The sequence below is a fragment of the Schistocerca americana genome, chromosome 1 (genome assembly GCF_021461395.2).
Source record: "Schistocerca americana isolate TAMUIC-IGC-003095 chromosome 1, iqSchAmer2.1, whole genome shotgun sequence".
Classification (NCBI taxonomy): Eukaryota; Metazoa; Arthropoda; class Insecta; order Orthoptera; family Acrididae; genus Schistocerca; species Schistocerca americana.
Window position 1 is genome coordinate 409,760,993 of NC_060119.1, and position 21,054 is coordinate 409,782,046.

General features: G+C 43.8%; 1 protein-coding gene across 1 annotated transcript in view; it reads left to right on the forward strand.

The window, feature by feature from the left end:
- LOC124623183 (DNA oxidative demethylase ALKBH2-like) overlaps positions 1-21,054 on the forward strand; it is a 172,306-nt gene that overhangs the window by 120,819 nt on the left and 30,433 nt on the right. Inside the window, exon 3 of the mRNA XM_047148991.1 lies at positions 9,058-9,200. Within this exon, the coding sequence (XP_047004947.1) occupies positions 9,058-9,200 (143 nt within the window). The remainder of the gene's footprint in view (positions 1-9,057; positions 9,201-21,054) is intronic.

Sequence of the window (21,054 nt, forward strand, 5' to 3'; positions counted from 1 at the left end):
ACGTGGGGCGTGAGGTCTCCACAGTACATCGATGTTGTCGCCAGTGGTCGGCGGAAGGTGCACGTGCCCGTCGACCTGGGACCGGACCGCAGCGACGCACGGATGCACGCCAAGACCGTAGGATCCTACGCAGTGCCGTAGGGGACTGCACCGCCACTTCCCAGCAAATTAGGGACACTGTTGCTCCTGGGGTATCGGCGAGGACCATTCGCAACCGTCTCCATGAAGCTGGGCTACGGTCCCGCACACCGTTAGGCCGTCTTCCGCTCACGCCCCAACATCGTGCAGCCCGCCTCCAGTGGTGTCGCGACAGGCGTGAATGGAGGGACGAATGGAGACGTGTCGTCTTCAGCGATGAGAGTCGCTTCTGCCTTGGTGCCAATGATGGTCGTATGCGTGTTTGGCGCCGTGCAGGTGAGCGCCACAATCAGGACTGCATACGACCGAGGCACACAGGGCCAACACCCGGCATCATGGTGTGGGGAGCGATCTCCTACACTGACCGTACACCACTGGTGATCGTCGAGGGGACACTGAATAGTGCACGGTACATCCAAACCGTCATCGAACCCATCGTTCTACCATTCCTAGACCGGCAAGGTAACTTGCTGTTCCAACAGGACAATGCACGTCCGCATGTATCCCGTGCCACCCAACGTGCTCTAGAAGGTGTAAGTCAAATACTCTGGCCAGCAAGATCTCCGGATCTGTCCCCCATTGAGCATGTTTGGGACTGGATGAAGCGTCGTCTCACGCGGTCTGCACGTCCAGCACGAACGCTGGTCCAACTGAGGCGCCAGGTGGAAATGGCATGGCAAGCCGTTCCACAGGACTACATCCAGCATCTCTACGATCGTCTCCATGGGAGAATAGCAGCCTGCATTGCTGCGAAAGGAGGATATACACTGTACTAGTGCCGACATTGTACATGCTCTGTTGCCTGTGTCTATGTGCCTGTGGTTCTGTCAGTGTGATCATGTGATGTATCTGACCCCAGGAATGTGTCAATAAAGTTTCCCCTTCCTGGGACAATGAATTCACGGTGTTCTTATTTCAATTTCCAGGAGTGTATTTCTTATTTGTCTAACCACTTGTTTGTTGTGATCAGCGTTACAGAATGTTGTAAATTTAGGATACACGTGACATAGGAAACGGTGTGTATTACAATATGAAATGTCAGAATGAAATTGGCAAATAAAAAAAAATGCGTCACCTCCCAGGATTGAACCCTCGACCTCCTGCATGCTAACCCAAAACTCTAACCGGTGCACCAACTGTACAGCGCAACTACTGTGTGCTAAGAGTGGTAGTTACCATACATGTGATTACGGTGTTGCCAGATTGCCACTCTCTAACGCCCTTTTCTGCCGGTTGTACTCTCCGGACGAAATTTTGTGAGCGACATTTTTTTCTCGCTGGCATATGAGGAGTCGTGCTATATATATATCGATAGCCATCATATATCTGCCGTGTTGAGGTCGGTGGCTGTGTAAGACTCTGTGTTGCTCGTTCTGTCCTGACCTGCTCCGGTACAGAGGGTATCTGAATGTTGCCCTGGACAGCACGTTCTCCAGGTCTCTCGCTCTTCGAAAACACCTGGTCATGGGTTTCTGAGACTCGCACGGCATCACTCGCCAGCCTTTGCGTTTGATAAACTATATCTATATATAAAATGCTTGCGTGTGTACGTACTGGCAGACTTTTCTCCAAGACAACCTCACTGTAACCCACTCGTCGTTCTGTTGGTAGGTAGCCCTTGGTCACATGCTATTAGTAAGGGAGACTGGTCGCGGTACGTGGGAGTGGGCGATTGTGGCGAGTAAAAATCTGCGGAGTATGTAGCAATAAATACTCTTAGAAAATGCTATACACTCTGTGACACGAACTTTACCGTAAATGTCAAAACGCGTTTATCATTTCATTCGTCCGACATAATTCGACGCTTGTGCGGTTTCATCATTCAGACTTTAATAACATTTTCGTAATCGCACTTTACCGACCATCAACAGAGAAACAAAGAAAAAAATTCAGACAGACAAAAATAAAAATACTAGTCACCAATAAATGAATAATCGAATGGTAAACTACAGTCACAGTCTAACGTAACAGTCGCGACACACTCTGGTGTGGAAGTTGTTACTGTTGGATAGTTTGAGCGGTTCAACCACTCCAAGTAGTGAGAAAGCAGTGACATGGGTGGTTAGGATAATGAAAGTTTTATTTATTTTTCTACCTAAGTAACGAAATAATTTTATATTTTTGCTTTCAATGCATTACTAAGTTACAAAGGAACATGAATTATCGTGAAATATGTATAAAAGAATCCGAATTTTACTCATTTAGTGACACAATGTACAGTTTATTGCTGAAGTAATGCTTTCGAATACAGTAATATCTGAAATTGAGTCCGCCTTGATGCAAAACACCTTGTTATTCGTTTATTTCTTTATTATCCCCAAACTAGTTTCGGCAACAAATATCGCCATCATCAGTGGGGTTTTTTAATCTAAAACATGCAGAAAATGGCATGGTTGTACAAACACAGTAAAACTTTATTACATTTTTACAGTTCGTCTTTTGAAATATAGTTTTCTATTGATACTTTCATACTACCTTATTTATTGTATGTTACAGTATGTTTTAAGCAATTGTTGGCGCTGTTTGCGACATATTTTCTGTGCGCTTTTTTTCTGTAGCCGTCTTTTTACTTAGCGAACATCATGTCACCTGCAACCATATCGCACAGAAAATATGTCGCAAACAGCGCCAATAATTGCTTAAAACATGCTGTAACATACAATAAATAAGGTAGTATGAAAGTATCAATAGAAAACTACATTTCAAAAGATGAGTTGTAAAAATGTAATAATGTTTTACTGTGTTTGTACAACCATGCCATTTTCTGCATGTTATAGATTAAAAAAACCCACTGATGATGGTGATATTTGTCGTCGAAACTAGTATGGGGTGATAAAGAAATAAACGAATAACAAGGTGTTTTGCATCAGGCGGACTCGATTTCAGATATTACTGTTTTTCTATGCAGACACGGACCGAATGGAAGAGTTCCAAGATAATATTATTGCTTTCGAATACGTGCAGAACTGCAGCTTACTTCGCTGATAGCGAGGTAAAATAAGAATATATTTCGTGCATGCACAACATATATTTCTATTGTGGTCTCTAATTATGATAGGCACTTACCTTGACACGTAAAAAAAAGAAAAAAAAGAAAAAATAGAATCTAACGATTCGCCCATTCCTATAGTTCACTCGACTTTCTGATAGACGAATTTTCTTATGCATGTAATTACTTTTGCTGCAAAAGCAGATATGTAGGAGATTGTCGCCGTTCGTGGCTAACGTGAAGTAACAGTTGCGGAATTGGTTGCTTCCCTGTTGCGAAAGATTTTTATTGCTTTTTTGACGTTTCATTTCGATGTCTGTCGGTTTTCCCTTCAGCTACAGGTGTGGTGGCTGATGGGGTATGTTAATAATACAGGTATTACAGGTTTCAGAGGTTTCATATTCAATGAATTGGGCTGGACGTGTAGCAAACGAAACTTCGCGTTATTAAGTATAACAGATATCGCCATCTTCCAGCTGTGCGAACCAAGATTGATCTTTTTGTGTACTCAATGTGCACGCCAGGTGCTGGGCCAATATGACAATGACGAACGCAATCTGGCACCGCTCGCTTTCTTCCGAAACCTCCACACATGATATGTTCACTGTGGTGCTGTACGCAGAACTGGGACTCGTCCAAAAGGGCGACGCAGTGCCGCTCCCGTGTCCAGCGCTGTCCTCAGGATGAACGTCCTGAAGGGAAGCCGCAACAGCGGTCTCCGTACTGACAGTCCGTGGCGTTGCGCGGGTCGTCGCGCTCTCCTTGTGGACACCTGTCTTGCTACAGACAAGGCCATTTCCTGAGTCAAGCTATGTGACGTAGCTGTGCGTTCTGCACAACATGTCTGTCTACTCGGGAGGAGTTGGGTCACTGATATCTTCCACAGCGTTGAGTGCGGCCCTCTGAAGCTATGATTCTGTAGTGTCATCAGCGCCGACAGTGATATCACGGAGTGATAAGCCGCATTCTGGATAGGCCACGATCCTGGCGCTGTAGAATTCCTACACGTGCTCGTAGGCGTTTATCTTTCGTAGAAGAGGCGTAACATAGAACCAACATTCCAACGTGATTTCAGAGAAACGTGCTGCGTAATCTTTGCTTTTATACACAATTTCGATAGCTTTCCTAGTTTGAGCGGATGCGCTGAAATGCTAATCGTTTCCATATCCAAACACATAGTACACTTGATGACAATTTCACATTTGTTACATACCGCCTTCATTGTGCTGCAGTTTTAATGATTATCACTGTATAAGCTGCATGGTTTACCGTACAACGAGCCTTTCTCCTGATCAGGATACCCAAGGAAGTAATGCATTCATCGTAAATGTAACGTTGTGCGGACCCTGTGTAGATGATCGAAAAACTCATACAGCGCTTGTCTATTCTCTGTACGCACCACGATTGCGTCATCGACATAGCGAAAAAGTTTTGGTAATTTTGATCTTTGGTAACAGTGACAACTGGCTAATGTGTGGTGGATCCAAACTACTATCTTCTATTGAGACTGCACTGCCGGCTCCTGTGGCCGAGCGGTTCTAGGCGCTTCAGTCTGGAACTGCCCGACCGCTACGGTTGCAGCTTCGAATCCTGCTTCGGGCATGGATGTGTGTTATTTCCTTAGTAGTTCTAAGTTCTAGGGGACTGATGACCTCAGATGTTAAGTCCCATAGTGCTCAGAGCCATTTGAACCATTTGAGACTGGACTTCTAGTGTGCGGGAAGTTTATGATTCGATTCTGACTTTATTTAGGCATTGGCATGGGCAAGGGCTTAGGGTCGTCGTCCGTAAGCCCTATTGCTGTGTTGGTTTCTGTGATTAGTTTGTAGGTTTATTGGGGGTGCCTCCACAACTGCGCCAGGCACTTTTACCAGATGTCATTGTTCTGGAGCGATTGAGGCTGTGTTTTCCAGGTGTCCGGTGTTTGGCTGTAGCGCGTCAATCTTGTCCAGTAGTGTTTAGGTTTTATCCTGGTTTGGTCGTAGATAGGTGGCACCTGGAGTTCTTGGCGTAAGTCGTTGACTCGGACTCATCTAGGGGCACCAAGTACGAATCTGAAACACCTGTTCTGCGTCACCTGTAGTAGCTTGAGATTCGTGATGCTAGTGATCCACCACGTTGAGCAGCTGGTTGGTGCAGGACATCTAATAACAGCTTCCTCTTAGACTAGATGTGAAGTCTGAAAAGTAATTTGCTGTTCAAAGTTGCACCTAGATATTTTATTGGCCCAGGTGATTTCTTGGTTGCGGAGGAAAAGTCCGTCACGCAGGTCTGGACGTCGACAAGTGAAAATGATCGCCTTAGTTTTTTCAGCGTTGAGCCTAATTTGGTTCGGTGTTGCTCATTCTTTCGATAAAGTGAGCTGACGTAATCGCCCTGTGGCAGCGGCGATTCTTCGGCTGCTCGTCACTAGGGCGTCGTCGTCCGCAAATTGCCCGAGGACGACTTGTGGCAGCACTTGTAAATCTTTTGCATGTACGGTAAAGAGTGTCGACGATAAAAACGGTCCTTGTGGGAGTCCGTCCTGGAGTAGTTTGTAGCTTGACCGTTGTCCGTCACTTTTGACCACGATCCGTCGAGTTTGTAAAAAGCTGTTATACTAATTAGTAGTAGTTCGGAATTGTCCGCAGATCAAAGTGTGAAGCAACTTACCTCGCCTTACGTGTGACACCTGGTTGGAAACCCAAGAGCTTTTCAACGATGCTATACGTCGGGAAAATTTACATTCAGGAAATTACATGTCTGTGAAACCGCTTATATTTATGCAAAGGGAACTTCCTTCTAGAGTTTTCCTGCTCCTCCTCATCTTCCTTCGTCTCTCTTCCATTGATAAATTTGTAACGGGCGCAGCTAAGACGTTGTAAAATGGTGTGAAACAAATCGGAGACGATTATTACGCCGCCCGCGAGTTGTCCATATTTCTCGCGTGACCCGGCAGCCTAGCGCTGGGAGTCATGAAATAATTCGTTGAGAAAACAACCCTTTCGAGTTAAGCGCATACTGCAAGCGAAGTCATACTACTAAAGCATCACATGACTTCATACAACCAGAGTCTACGACATGAGCTCGCACATTGCAAGCATATTCGTCAGACTGTCGCGTTTTCAGCAATTGGCGTATCTTTTGGATTCCTTCCTCTATAACGATTCACTGAAGCTAAAGCAAAGACAAGAGAATATCTTGTACATTAGAGTACATGTAGAGTAGTATGTGGACGTCAAGTCGTCACCATCATGTTCATATATTCATAAACAAACCACTGAAATCAATAAATATTGTTGCTAAACATCATATATCCTTAACTTATTTGTGCCGTATTTTTCGTACTTATGTGACACAAATCCTGTAAAATAGACCACGGCAGAGCATACTTCGGGTAAATCATTCGGATCAAAAATCATAATCTCCCGTTCAGGCTGAAGCACCCCAACACGTACATGAGAATGTTCGTTGTTAAATGAAATGTACATTTGGCTTTCACCGCTGACTCGTGATAAAGTATAAGCAGCTTCGTGTTCTTGCATTCTCGTCAGAACTCCCGGCAACGTAGCACGCACTGCTAACTTCCTAAGTTTTGGTACGTGTCGTAGAAACGCAGAAATTTCACATTGGAATCTTCTGATTGTTTTTCGAAGCTTTTTAGTTTTTTCTTCTATTTCCAGTGGCCTTCCATCCAAGGATTCGTCTTATCTTTTTTACGTCTCCTTTTAGGATACTTGATTTGTGAGTTGGTACTTGACGTTGTTCTTGTGATGAAGGAGATCGTGCGTTTATTTTTTCACAGTCCAAGCTAGAGGTGACTCTGGCGTTTGCTGTAAAGCAGCTTCATATTCTGTGTCGTCATATTCTCTAGTATTTGGTACGTTAGCCTTTCAGTTCCATCAGTGTTAAGCTATCTTACAAGAACAATATCTTTAAAAAATAGGCTACTTGTCATCAGCCCCAGCATTTGCTGCGTCACCGTACTCATAAGTCTTGAAACGTCTCTTATTGCGTTCCTTTTTTCACTTCGTTAACTAAAACAAACTGAAAACTTCTATAAGGATTTACTGTTCTGCAACATACTAATAGTTAATACAAGCGTGTCTACACACTTAATCTAATGTTTTTTCTGATAATGACTCATCTTGTAAAGTTTTCTCTAATTAAAGTCACTTACTAGTTGGGTTCATTTCTGAGGAAACACCATCCACACAGTTCTTTGACGGTCACGACAGTGGCAGTTTTCATCACTTTGGTCCCATAACGACTTGCATTCATAAATTATACGAATAAACTTTTCAGTATCCATCTTCCGTAACAGGCTGGTGGTATGACACCGCTTCTAAAACGTTAACTAGGTGGGATCTGGTCGCTTTCACGTGTATACGGAAGCAGTCGTACGACTGATTTGCTTACAGTGTTACCGCTTCCAGTGCTATGCTCGTGTCGGGACTGTTGGAGCGACGCCGTGCGATTTAGGGGCGACTGAAGGTAGTAAGACCACACTGCCAAAGTTCGCGCACACTTGGTCTGTGGGGAAATTCGTTTCCCCGCTACATCTTTTTTTCCGGTAGTAGTAGCAGAGCAGAATGCGTAGGAGAGCTTCTGTGAAGTCTGTAAAGTATGTAAAGTAGGAGAGAGGTACTGGCAGAATTCAAGCTTTAAGGACGGGTCGTGAGTCGTGACTGGTTACCTCGGATGGTAGGAGCTTTGGCTGCGGAAGGCAAGGTTCCCGACTAGAGTCCCGGTCCTGCACAATTGTAAGCTGCCAGGAAGTTTCAAAACAGCGCACACTGTGCTGCAAAGTAAAATATTCGCTCCAGAATAAAATTCAGTCGTCAGTTGCATATATGTAGGACAGACAGGGAGGGTACTTAAAACCCACTTTCGTGAGCACTCGCCCAACAAAGACGGGTAGAATTCATGTAAGTCAACTTCTGCAGAACAGCTCAAAATCGACACACACACACACACACACACACACACACACACACACACACACACACACACACACACACCCTTGCTTAACATGGAAATTTTGCAGAGAGTTGACAAGGACTACTAAATGAACTTTTTACAAGAATTTGAAATACGTAATTATACCCATCTACAATCAAAAGAATTGTTGAATGATCAAGTTGCATTAAAAATGACACTATTTTGATTGCATAGCATTTCTTACAAAATGTGAAAGTTAGTCCATTCATTTATATATTGTAACTATGAGCCACGTTTTTTCCAAAAGTATTATATATAACTTCCTTACATACCTTAGTTACACTCTTTATACGCTTTTGTGTATGTTCCTTGCTGCTGGTACAACAGCCTGACATGTTCATAGATATGATTCAGTTACCGTAAATTATCACTCTCTTAATCTGTATTTACAGTAGTCACATAGAATATGAACATTTTTGGACATTTCAAAGCATTATGCTTCTGTGAAGAAGGTATTGACATTTGCTAACCAATAGTAAGTTACTTTCTGTAATACCCTTCTCATACTTTACATAAATGCATGGCCAAAGTCTAAAAGATCCTGAAGACGACAAATTAATTTGTCGATACCGATAAAGGGAAATAAAAATATATTTAAAACTGACGACTGAATTTCATTTTGAAATATATAATACAGTTGCTTAAAAATAACAGCTATGAATTAAGTAATAACATATTCGTTCCGAATAGATTTTTTTGGGTGGAACTGTTTTCGTTTTTTGCATGACATTCCATGAATTGTACTCTGCGGAAAATTTTCATCGTATTCAAATCGACACTTGTTCATTTTGTTGTTGTCTCTCAGATTTTCCCCAGGTTTATGGTAACTGTTGATACTACTCTGCCCGTAGTTCATAGGATTTTTATCGCCAGCGTTACTCACACTTATTAATGTGTCCTTTAGCGCCGTTTCGAATAACCGTTGCTAGCAGCGCGGACGGTGATTGCAGGTGGCGTTCGGAGATGCGGGCCTGAGCTACAAGTTCTCCGGGCAGACGCTGCCCGCCAGCCCCTGGCCGCCGCTGCTGCTGGGCATGCGCGATGCCCTCAGCGCCCTCACCGGCGTGCGCTTCAACTTCGTCCTGGTCAACAGGTAGGTGCCGTCGCCGTAACACAGGGCACACATCTCGGCTCTGTGCAAGGAAAGGCAGAAATGTGGTTAGCAAGGTGATACTATGACATATCCTCGAGCCTGTGATGTTAAGTGATGTGAGTTTTATGTTGTTTTGGACAGTAATTAAACGCGATGCGCTATCACATGCCCTATTTCAGCAATAAGACATGTTAGCACCCTCCATCCAGAGGCCGTTCGAGAGGATCCGTATTGTCCAATGAATACCCCCTGAGGATGGCAGCAAATAATTCCGTCGAAATCTTTCGTAATGTGTAGGACGCAGTTTAATATAGCAATACAGTTGATTTTTTAAAGGTTTTGACTCTAACCCATGAAATAGGTGCAGTTATATACTGTAGGAACTAGCGCTTCTGACATAGCAGGAATTTACAGGAAAATGGTACTAGTTGATGGAGAGTATGTAATTGACCATCTTTTCTTGCGACAAAAGTCACAGAGGTTACTGGTCTCGGCCAGCCATTTGACATAGGTACAGGCTGTAAGCGACGACGTAATGCTCCCATTACAAAGTTAACGTAAGTATTAACTACTGCATTTTGAAATGATTTTGTGAATGTTTCGCGCAAAACAGTGAATTAAAAGAAGGTGAGGGAACTAACAGTTGGCTTTCTCACCAGCAGAATTAAATGACGGCTTTCATGAAGGCAACTTTAAAGAATTATACCATGAAAATAGCTACACAATTAAAACTGTGCAACAGTGAAAAAGACAAAGTAAGAGCATGTTTCATTGCAGATCACAATAGCCGGCACAACGGATCATTGTCATCAAAAAACTCAGTGAAAAAGATATTGGGGTCTTCCTAGCTCCAAGCGCTAACTCACGATGTCATGAGACGTATATTATACTTTATTTTTCAATTTTATATCATTTAATGTGTTGTCTTCAAAATATATGTCTCTGTGCTCTCGTCGATGTGACACTCGTTTCTGCCGCCGAATGCCCTACTTTTGAAGCCACAGTTCTACCCTACTAGGGAAGGAGAGTGTAGTGCACACCTGAGGCAGAAGTGTTTTAAACCATGTCATATGTCTCTCATGTTTTGATAGTTTATGTGTTGTGTTTCTGCACCAGGTTTGGAAAAAAGAGTCCGACATTCGCCTAAAGGCCTTGAGAAAATCCAACTACAGACCGCAACCACGAGTAAAAACTATATCCAGCTCCTTAATCTGCAGCTTGTATCCCATCAGAGCCATGCTCAGCTCTGTTCCACGCAAGTAAGCGCGAAACGCGTTACACTGTAGGAATCGGTGCTACGTATGTCAGTCGAAATGCTTACTGTTATTTCCAGTCTAACGGTGACACATGTGTGTAGCTGCCAACAATTTCAGTATTTAACTTCCTGTGTATGGACATATTCAATAGCACTTTATAACAACAAAAATCTTGAGTACGAGAGTCTCTTGAGTAATTGCTGTACGTTTCTTTCTAGATCTACCGTACTATTGTAACGTTGAGGACTCTATTTTGCGAGGCTGGCGGGTGCGCCAGACTTGGATCGAATCCGTCGGATTAATAGCCATCGGTGGCTTGAGTGGCCGCCGACTCGTTTTCTCACTTCCGTCTCAGGAACGTTGTACGAAGGCAGTTAAGAGGACGAGCAACAGAGTTTCAACAACTTGACTTCCTAGTCTCCCCTTACAGTGACGTCGGACTTAACTTAGGGGTTGCAGTCAGAGGCCCAAGTGTGAAGTCGACGATGGGCAGAAAATGACTCGGCAAGAGCGGAGCCTGCGGTATGTGATAGCGCTGTAAAGAAATGGTACCTGGCTCTTTACGCTAGACGCATTTTGCTTTTATTTTAAGAAAGCATCATCATTGGTATCTACTTGCTTTTGTTGTGACATATTGTCCTATGCAAACTTTACTACAGGGCGCCATTTTGCAGTTTGAATCTCTGGCTTTTGAGATGTGTACATGCGTAACTTCGGTAACTGTGCAGAGTGCGTGCTAGTGTGTAGCGTCAAGTGTTTGCTGTTGTTGATTTTGATGTTGACTATTATTACTATTATTATTATTAAGATGAGTCTCACCAATATCAGTGTCATGTGGAACTTTGGAATGTAGCCCTGTATGTTGGCGCAAAAAGTGGCGATCACAAACTTTGAAACCTTCTCTTCTTGCTGACCAAATACTAGTTACAAACATTCCTTTCACTGCCAGGTGAACTGGGCTTAGTCGGGCACTTTGGCTGCAACATCCACATTTATAATCCGCAAGTCACTTCACGTTGTGTGGCCTAGGGTACTTCCAACACCACTGACACTTCCCCCCTTTCGTTTTTCAGCTGCGAACGGTACGCGGGAAAAGCGGCGGCAAGTCTTTGTGTGAGCTCTCATTTCACTTTCATGTCTTTGCGCTAGGTACACTATCTGATCAAAAGTATCCGAACACCCCTATGTAATCCAGGATTGATCATTCTGTTGCGAGTTGCGGGTCCGCCAGTATATAAAAAGAGGCGGGGAGTATTGTGTTGTGAGTAGAGAAGCGGTAACAGCCCAGTCAGTCGATCAGGAGAGCTCAGTGACTTCGAATGCAGATTAGTCGTTGGATGTCACCTGAGTAACAAATCAATCAGGGACATTTCAACCCTTCTAATGCTGCCAAAATCGACTGTTGGACATGTGACGGTGAACTGAAAACACGAAAGAACAACCCACATCTAAAGTAAGACCAGGCAGACATGCTCTGACGGACAAGGACCGTCGAACACTTTGTGTGGTTGTTGTAAAAATAGCATGAAATCAGTGGAAGCAAACATTCGTGAGTCACAAAGTGGTACCAGCAGTCCAGTCAGCACCGTGACTGTGCTTAGGGAGTTGCAAAGAACGAGGAACAATGGTCGAACAGCCTCAGGTAGGCAATGCTATGCACCACGCCTCTGCGCGGTGAATGACTGGAAAAAGAGCGATTTGAATGAATCGTGCTCTATCCTGTAGCAAACCGATGGAAGGGGTTGGGCGAATGTCTGAAAAACTTTACCTGACGTCATGCATAGTGCCAACAGTCAAGTACGGAGTAGGCGGTGCTACTGTATGGGAGCGTTTTCCGTGGTTAGGGAGTGGTCCATGTATTGCGCTTAAGAGAACGTTAAATGAGGAAGGATAGAAACATATTTTGTGGCATTGTGCACTGCATCTATCTGAGGAACAGTTCGGAGACGATGACTCATTGTATCACAGTGGCGAAGCACCCTGCCATTACGTAGCATGTGTGAGGCAATGGTTTGTGGATAATAACATTCTTGAAATCTACTGGCCGGCCCAGAATCTCGACCTGAACCATGTGTAACACGTACTCCAGCGTCTTAGATGAGTACCTTCCCTAGATTCAGCCTTTGAAGGAGAACGGACTGCCATTCTCCACTGTCGATCACAGTGTATTGCTATTCTTTGGATCTTCTCCATTTAATCTGTCAATCGTGCATGGTAAAGGTCTCAGAACGAGGCGATGTTCCGCATTTCACTACAATTATCTAGCTTTGTAGCTCCTCTGTATGCAACGATATCATCCTCAAATAGCCTCATGAAAATTCCGACGTGATCCACTATGTCATTTACAAGTATCTGCTACGGTACTATAACAGTCATTCGAGGTACGCCTGGAGCTGCTTACCTCTCCACTAACACTTGCTGTGTTCTACTTGGTAGGAACTCTTCAACCAATCACAACCTGGTTTCATATTCCGCACGCTCATATTTTATTCATTAGGCGACAGTGCGGAAGTACAACGAACGGCCTCTCCAAGTCAAAGCACATGGCATCAACCTGGACGCAGATATTTGCGCCCTTCTTTGTGTCGTGTATGAACATGAAGAGCTTTTTTTTCTTCTTTCTTACAAGATCATTGTTTGCGGAGTCCATGTAGATTTCTGATCTCCAGAAAGGCCATAAGACGCGAGCATAAAACATGATCAGCGCCAATGATGCGTTTGCTACTTGAACTACAAAGACACGCATCATCAGTGTTGTAAGTAGGCTGTTTAGGTTTTCTTATTGGTAACGCCACGTAGCGCTCTGTATGAAAATCACTGGCTGTGCTGTGTGCAGTCTGTGGCTAGTTTGCATTGTTGTCTGCCATTGTAGTGTTGGGCAGCTCGATGTCAACAGCTCGTAGCGTTGCGCAGTTGGAGGTGAGCCGCCAGAAGTGGTGAATGTGGGGAAGTGAGATGGCGGATTTTTGAGAGTGGATGATCTGGACGTGTGTCCATCAGAAACAGTACATTTGTAAGAATGGATGTCATGAACTGCTATATATATTATGACTTTTGAACACTAGTAAGGTAAATACATTGTTTGTTCTCTATCAAAGTCTTTCATTTGCTAACAATGCCTATCAGAAGTTGGTGCCTTCAGTAGTTTTAATCTTTATTTAGCTGGCAGTAGTGGCGCTCGCTGTATTGCAGTAGTTCGAGTAACGAAGATTTTTGTGAGGTAAGTGATTTGTGAAAGGTATAGGTTAATGTTAGTCAGGGCCATTCTTTTGTAGGGATTATTGAAAGTCAGATTCCGTTGCGCTAAAAATATTGTGTGTCAGTTTAAACACAGTCATGTATAATTTTTCTAAGGGGACGTTTCATATGTCGACCCTTAGCCGAGGATACCTCACTGGAATCTTCTGATTTTTTTCTTGTAGTTTGTGTAATTAGTGCAGCCTTTGTTTATTGCTAGCGCGTAATCATAGAGAGAATTTCCTTTGTAGTTGTAGTTTTTCATTCTTGTACAGTAAAACAGTTGTGGCATGCATGTAGATTTGCACCAAGTATTTCGCAGCTGCGCTTGCAATTAACGAGATATTATTTTAAATGCTATGCTAGTGTGTTTTCTTATTTTGCTCTTAAAATTGTGATTTTCTGTGTTGTTGTGTGAAATATTGTGACAATAATGGCGTGTGAAAAACGTGATACTAGGCTCCAAAGTAAACTGTGAAATGACAGTGAAGACGAAAGCAATGTGTTAGCGCCGCCGAGTAATGAATTAACTAATGTTCAAAGTAGTAATTTGGTAATTGTGCATAGGGAAATGGAGCGGGCTGCAATTAATGGTGTAGGCAGTGAAACAATTAGTGGACAGGGAAGCATTATCGATCGATCGGTCAGGAATCCGAAATGACAGGACACAATCTTGCAAATACTGTGGATTCAGGTTTTGCGTCCTCACCGTTTTCTTAAATAAGTCAAGACACATTTTCTGCTTGTCAAAATGTGAATGTTACCGATGCAAATGCACTGCCGAAAGGCATAGAGGAACAGATTCCAGACACTAATACATTATTATTGCAATTAATGCTACAAATGAAACAAAATCAGAGACAAACACAGCAACAGCTAGACACAATGGAACAAAATCAGAGACAAACACAGCAAAAGCTTCAAAAGTTAGACACAATGGAACAAAATCTTCAGAAGTTAGATACTACACTTGAACAATCAATGTATTTACCTTACTAGTGTTCAAAAGTCACAATATATATAGCAGTTCATGACATCCATTCTTACAAATGTACTGTTTCTGATGGACACACGTCCAGATCATCCACTCTCAAAAATCCGCCATCTTACTTCCGCACATCCACCACTGCTGGCGGCTCACTTCCAACTGCGCAACGCTACGAGCTGTTGACATCGAGCTGCCCAACACTACAATGGCAGACAACAATGCAAACTAGCCACAGACTGCACACAGCACAGCCAGTGATTTCCATACAGAGCGCTACGTGGCGTTACCAATAAGAAAACCTAAACAGCCTACTTACAACACTGATGATACGTGCCTTTGTAGTTCAGGTAGCAAACGCATCATTGGCGCTGATCATGTTTTATGCTCGCGTCTTATGGCCTTTCTGGAGATCAGAAATCCACATGGACTCCGCAAACAATGATCTTGTAAGAAAGAAAGAAAGAAAAGAAGTTCTTCATGTTCATACACGACACAAGGAAGGGCGCAAATATCTGCGTCCAGGTTGATGCCGTGTGCTTTGACTTGGAGAGGCCGTTCGGTGTACTTCCGCACTGTCGCCTAATGAATAAAATATGAGCGTGCGGAGTATGAGAGCAGAACATGGGTGACGTAGTCTACAAGCAGTTTCAATCGTGAAAAGTCGTCTGGTGACGAATCTTTCGATTCGAAAACGGTGACGATGCAGTTGAAAAAAAAGTCATTATGAACAGTGGCTGGTTGCTGTTATTAGTTTGTCTCTTTCTTTGACGTACCATTTTCAGATAATTAAATGCGGGGTGTAAGTGAAAGCTTCCCTTCTGACATTCCCGCAGTCACTTCCGCGCCGTTTGCGGCTTGTATGTATGCTGTTGAACGCCGTTGTCGTAGGCAGCCCGTTATACCTGCCTGCTTCTCTCCTGTGCCGCGAAAAGGCGGTAGCCGGCGGTGTACCGTTTTCCATTTATTGTTAACGGGGCGATACATTCGCGAGCCGGCTGTTACTCATTTTATGGGCGCAGTTAAATTATCGGCAGCTGATGGAGCAATTCGCCTGTAGATTGCTTGGCGTGTCGTCGCCGGCGCGGCGCTGAACAGTTACAGCGCGTCCTCGTCAGGGCAGCCGCTCTGCTGCGCCCGTCACTTCATACAGAAGCTGCACTCCGGTCTCGGCATGGCACCTGAAACGTGATGTCCTGCTGCTGATACCGTCTTCCGTTGAAACCTGTAAGAGTATATTAAAACGGGTACGTTTGCAATAAGTTCATTGATAACAGGGGAGACGTTAAGTTTTGGCGGGGGGCTGTAAGGCTTTTAATTAGAGTCTCGAAGGAATAGAAATACCTCTAGATGTCAAAAACAATTCTTAATAGCTGGTTCTTCCATGTGAATGGAACTGAACGGGAAAAAATGCCGGCCAGGAGCAGTAGAGAAGTGATATCAAACGCATGCTGCAGATCGACTATTATTGCTTCTTACGAGGTGACACAGACGCTGTTTGACACCGGTAGAAAAGACACAGTTAAATTTCTCAAATGTGCACTGATATGGCTCCAGAGCTACCCAACCGAACCATTAAGTCCTCTGCTGAACAGAAAAGTAATATTGGAAAAGTGTATGCCTTAGCTACGCAAAAAGTTCAGAGCTTGGTATCTTCCTTTGCTCCATACATGTCAAACATTTTTGTGATACATCCCTGTAACACTTACATGGTTTTATCCTCCCCCTTTATCAAAGTGAGAACTCTAAGAATGTGTTTTCTGGCGCCTCACTTCTGACTGATGACAATTCTTCGTCATCAGTATTCGCAAAAAGATATAGGCCAGGTAATTTCCGAAGAGTGGAGTCACATGAAAAGTTAGTATGTCTAAAATGTGAAGAATTCTAGAAAGTGATAAGTCATGCTCAACATGGGGTACTTCTGAGTCGCTAGCCCACGTGGCTTTCGGCTTACCCAGCTGCTGAGGCGTTCCAGGCCGCTAAAGTCAGCCATTCACAGGTTACAGAACGTGCTGCCGACAAGAAATGGGTACGCCGACAGAACCGCCAAACCACAGTAAACTGAGTATGGGGAAGACCATCCAGAACGAAAAAGGGAAAAACAGAAAGACTAACTTGCTCGAAAGTAGTCGGGAACAACGTCTGAAAGAAGCAGCATAGCCGTTGTCTGAGGACCTGCGTCCACAGCTCTTGAGAGAAGTAAAATAATGATAACAGTGAGTGCACACTTACATTTCACATCGTGCAAAATTATAAAGTTGTCAAAGTTTTATGAGTGTGTTGCTATTGTAGTTCTTAAATCAATTGCATGACACATGTAAAGCTCAAATTATCGGATAAATGATTTCAAATTAGCTGTGTCTCTGAACTGCAACACTGATTTGAATAAATTATTATATCAGTTTAGTATCCGCTCACACAGGCAAAACAAAACCGCTTCGCCAGGCAATTACAGTCTTACGATTTTGGGGTCGCTGAGGATGGGAGCAATCTGAAACAGAGAACATTTTATTTATTTATTTGCTACAATTACCTCACTATCTATGTAACAGTCTGTGGGCAGTATTATTACTAATACAGTTCTACTAACACAATCACACTATTGTCACAGTGTGTTAACAATTCGAATTTCCTTTTAGTTCTTTATCATAAATACGAATTATAAAATAAAATACAAATATTGGAAAACACAATCACGAAACAGAATACAAATAGTAAAGAAAGGTGTGTGGGAAGTTAGTGAAACAGAAAATTTGTCCCTGAAATCGTTTCAGTGGTGAGGGCTCGGGAAAACTTCGAGCCTGTCCTCACTGAAATAGCTTTACAAGTATTTGGTTTTACAACTGATATCTTTTGCTCTACATAATAGTTTTCATTAATTGTTACGAATTCGTCGTAATCTAATGTCAATTACACAATTTTGTATACTATTTTACTTGTTCTATTGTTAGGTTCTGTTGTATCACATTCGCCTTTCGACCTTGTATGGATAATTACATCAATTTTTGAATGTCACGTTCACTTGCTGTATCTATTGTTTTATTCGATTCAGTGTCAGTGTCTGTTTCGTGCCACATGTTTTGTTGTCGTGCTTGTGTTGCGTTTTATAGTGTTCGGAAGTATGGTCTAGTTTGTCTGTAAGCTTCATGAAGAGTTTGACATACGTCATCTGCTAGTTCGTTCAGGATGTAACATTTGTTCTGATCTCTTATTGTGTTTCCTAGATCTTATAATTCTTCATTCGGTCTGAGGTGTGTTAATGTGTCATTTTATAGTAGCCCTAGCTGTTTCCTCCATACCCCTGCTCACCGCCAGGCCCTTGTTCGCTTGGATGAGATTTGTATATGTGTTTTGTTCTTATTTCCGGATTGTACTCTAGATAGTTACTGCTGATATTTGTAGGGGATGAGTGTAGTTGCCTGTCGTTGCTGTACTGCTTAGCAGACATTATTGGAAACGTCATATTCAGTACGTTTTATCTGCCTTTTATATAGTTCTTTATAGGTCGGGCACTTTGGACCCCCGGCCTTAGCGCAAGTTCTATTTTTATATTTGCAAGGGGTGCGGCCCACAGCTTTTCCCTGGCGACATTCTGGTTTCTTGTGGTCTGGTTTGACACATCTACCGCAAACTGGCTCTTTATCACAACGTTTGGTCGGGTAATCATATCCCCAACATTTAAAACATTTTTGGACTGCTACAAAGTCTCTGATGCTAAATGACTCAAATTGTATGAACGCTGTCTCACATTATAAAAGCAAAAATCTGACCCCTGGTGTACCTCAAGTAAATTGTTCACAGTTCTTTTGGCTCTAGTCCCTGTCTTGAAATTCTTCTCTTGTAATATGCTCACTGAGGTTTATTTCATAAAGATCGTCAAGGGATTCATCAGTTAGTGACGCAGGACCCTGATTTACTGTTATCAGTGGCCTTAGTTTTCGTAACTCTTCGCATCGAATGTCTTTTAATTGTGCAGTTTTGCCAATAATCTTCCTTTTGTCTGCCAAAGTTTCTATTTCCAGAATCACAGTGCTTTCTGTTCTTCTGACCGCCTTGATCTTTATCTTCTCCTGCCTTGGATTTATAGTTTTTGTAATAGTATCTCGAACAAGTGTGGCATTTTTATTTATTTCTGACTTAAAAAGTAGTACACTTGTCTGTTTCGCATTTGCCTTTTCATACTTTCTTCTATCCTTTTCTTTGGCTTTACCTTCTGACCTGATGCTGCTACTGCGTGGAATGACTCTGGAGTAGCTTTGCACTCATTTCTCAGTTTTTCGTTTTCTGACTCGAGTTCAGCAATTTCGTTTTCCAGACGTCTCATTTTGTCGAGAGCGCCTGGGTCGCTCGCTACTGCCAGGTCCCTTGGCAGTCTGTGGTTGTCAATTGGAAGCTCTTCGTTTTGTCCAAACATTTTCGCTTTGCCAATTGCCAAGGATCATATCTTGCTCCTAAAAGACGCTCCGACTGTAGTCGAAACTTTTTTTCTGAGCTTTTCCTGCAATTCTCCCAAGATGTCATCGCCTACTCGTACCATTTTAGCCTCCATGCTGGCACTTTTTGGTAGTAGATCTTCTAACGAATTAGTGCGTCTGACTGCTCGTGTTGTTCTGCGGTCGGCGTTCCAGAACCATCTCGACCTAGTGACATGACTGTAAGGTTCAGTCAGATTCTCAGTTATTAATCCAGCAGACATACCTTAGGTCTTAAAACACTAAAAGTTCGTGTTGTAGACGGCGCAGAACCTCGAGCGACCTACTGCGGCAACTGGCGTGTTCAGTCGTATAGCGCACGCACTGAGAACACCTGCAAACAGCTGTAGGTAAGTTACGCTGTAGTCGGCGCCTGCTGAGTCGCCCGCAGGTGGCAGGAACGGCTGGGCAGCTGGAAAGCCGTGACGCGGCACTGGTCGCTGGAATCCGCACACTGCTCCCTCAGCTCGGCTGACGATGCGCGACGCGTGACGTAGCGCGAGCCGGCTGGTGCTCAGCACCGCGGGAGGACGGCGACACCCCCACGCCAGCGGCGACCGCTCTCGTACCGCCTTATTTAAACCTTATACCGTCCTCAAATATCGCGCTGTATGTCAAATATCATTTCTGCCGCTTGTGAGAGTATCAGCTCTTAAATACCACTTCTATCACGCCGAAACGACGCTTTACCGCGGAGCCGATATCGAGCCACTGTAAAGCCGGCAGCCATTTTGGCCAAAAAAAAACAAAAAAACAAACAAACAAACAGCCAACACAAAGTGTTTTGAGCGGAACCGACATTTAACGATCAGTACTTGGGGGCCGACGGCCAACTCATCGCGCCCTTGCTGCGGCTGTTCTCTTGAGGGGCCCATACCGTACTAATTTATATATGATACCAACAAATAAGAAGATCGCTACATTTGCCGTCTGTGATACAGCTCCCCACCCCCACACCCTTCCCAGCGTCAGTATTTGAAACTTAAACGGCACTGCTAGAATAAGTGGTCACTTGTTCAAAACATTCTTATTTAGAGACGCGTTTCGGGCACAGACCATCGTCAGAGCATCAGAAAGAAAAGTCTTCATACAAGGTGTGGAGTCACATGTGCCAGCCGTTAGCATCAGTACTCAACTACATCATAATCGCAGGCCTCCTGCGCGACGTTATGTCGCACCTTACAATGTCAGTATTGGTTCTTGAGAAAAAATAGTTGACAACTGGGTTAGTGGGTGACAGTAAGTCGTATGTGATCGATACCTCCGAGATAGCGATGCCGGCGAAAATCTTTGGGTGGTCACACTAAGCGGCTGATGTTATGAGGCCTGCTGGCGATCGTCGCCAGTGATCTCCGAGCTACCTGCATGCAGAACTCTGGTCTCTGAATATAGAACTGCAGCGCGCCTCTGGACTCCTGTCGTCTGCATCGTCCGCCAGGCTGTACTAAGGCAAAATGTTGGCATCACCCTGTGTATAATTAAAGGTTAGTTATTCAAGGAACTTTCGGATTTGCTGCCGTTCGACGTTTGCTACCCTCCAAGATATTTCGACTAAGAACCTACCAATCATCTTAAGCGGAACCATCGAAGACTGAAAAAAGACTTATCCTGTCCCCATGTTTATTAGCGCCCTGTGAATATTCCACGCACGTTGTAAGATCAGATTATGATGACCACTGACCATACAACCCGAAGGGCAGTGGCCCAGCTGCAGAAATCAGCTGTCTTGGATTGTCGTTTGCCGTAGCCGTCGGCGAACTCTGTCTTCTTCGTTTGGAATAAATCGTTGAAATGATGGAGTGCCACGCTTTATGCAACAGTTACCCATTATCACGATTCGTCACGCACGCCGCTGAATGGTCAGCGTAGCACAATGCCATACGAGGGGCCCAGGTTCGATTCCC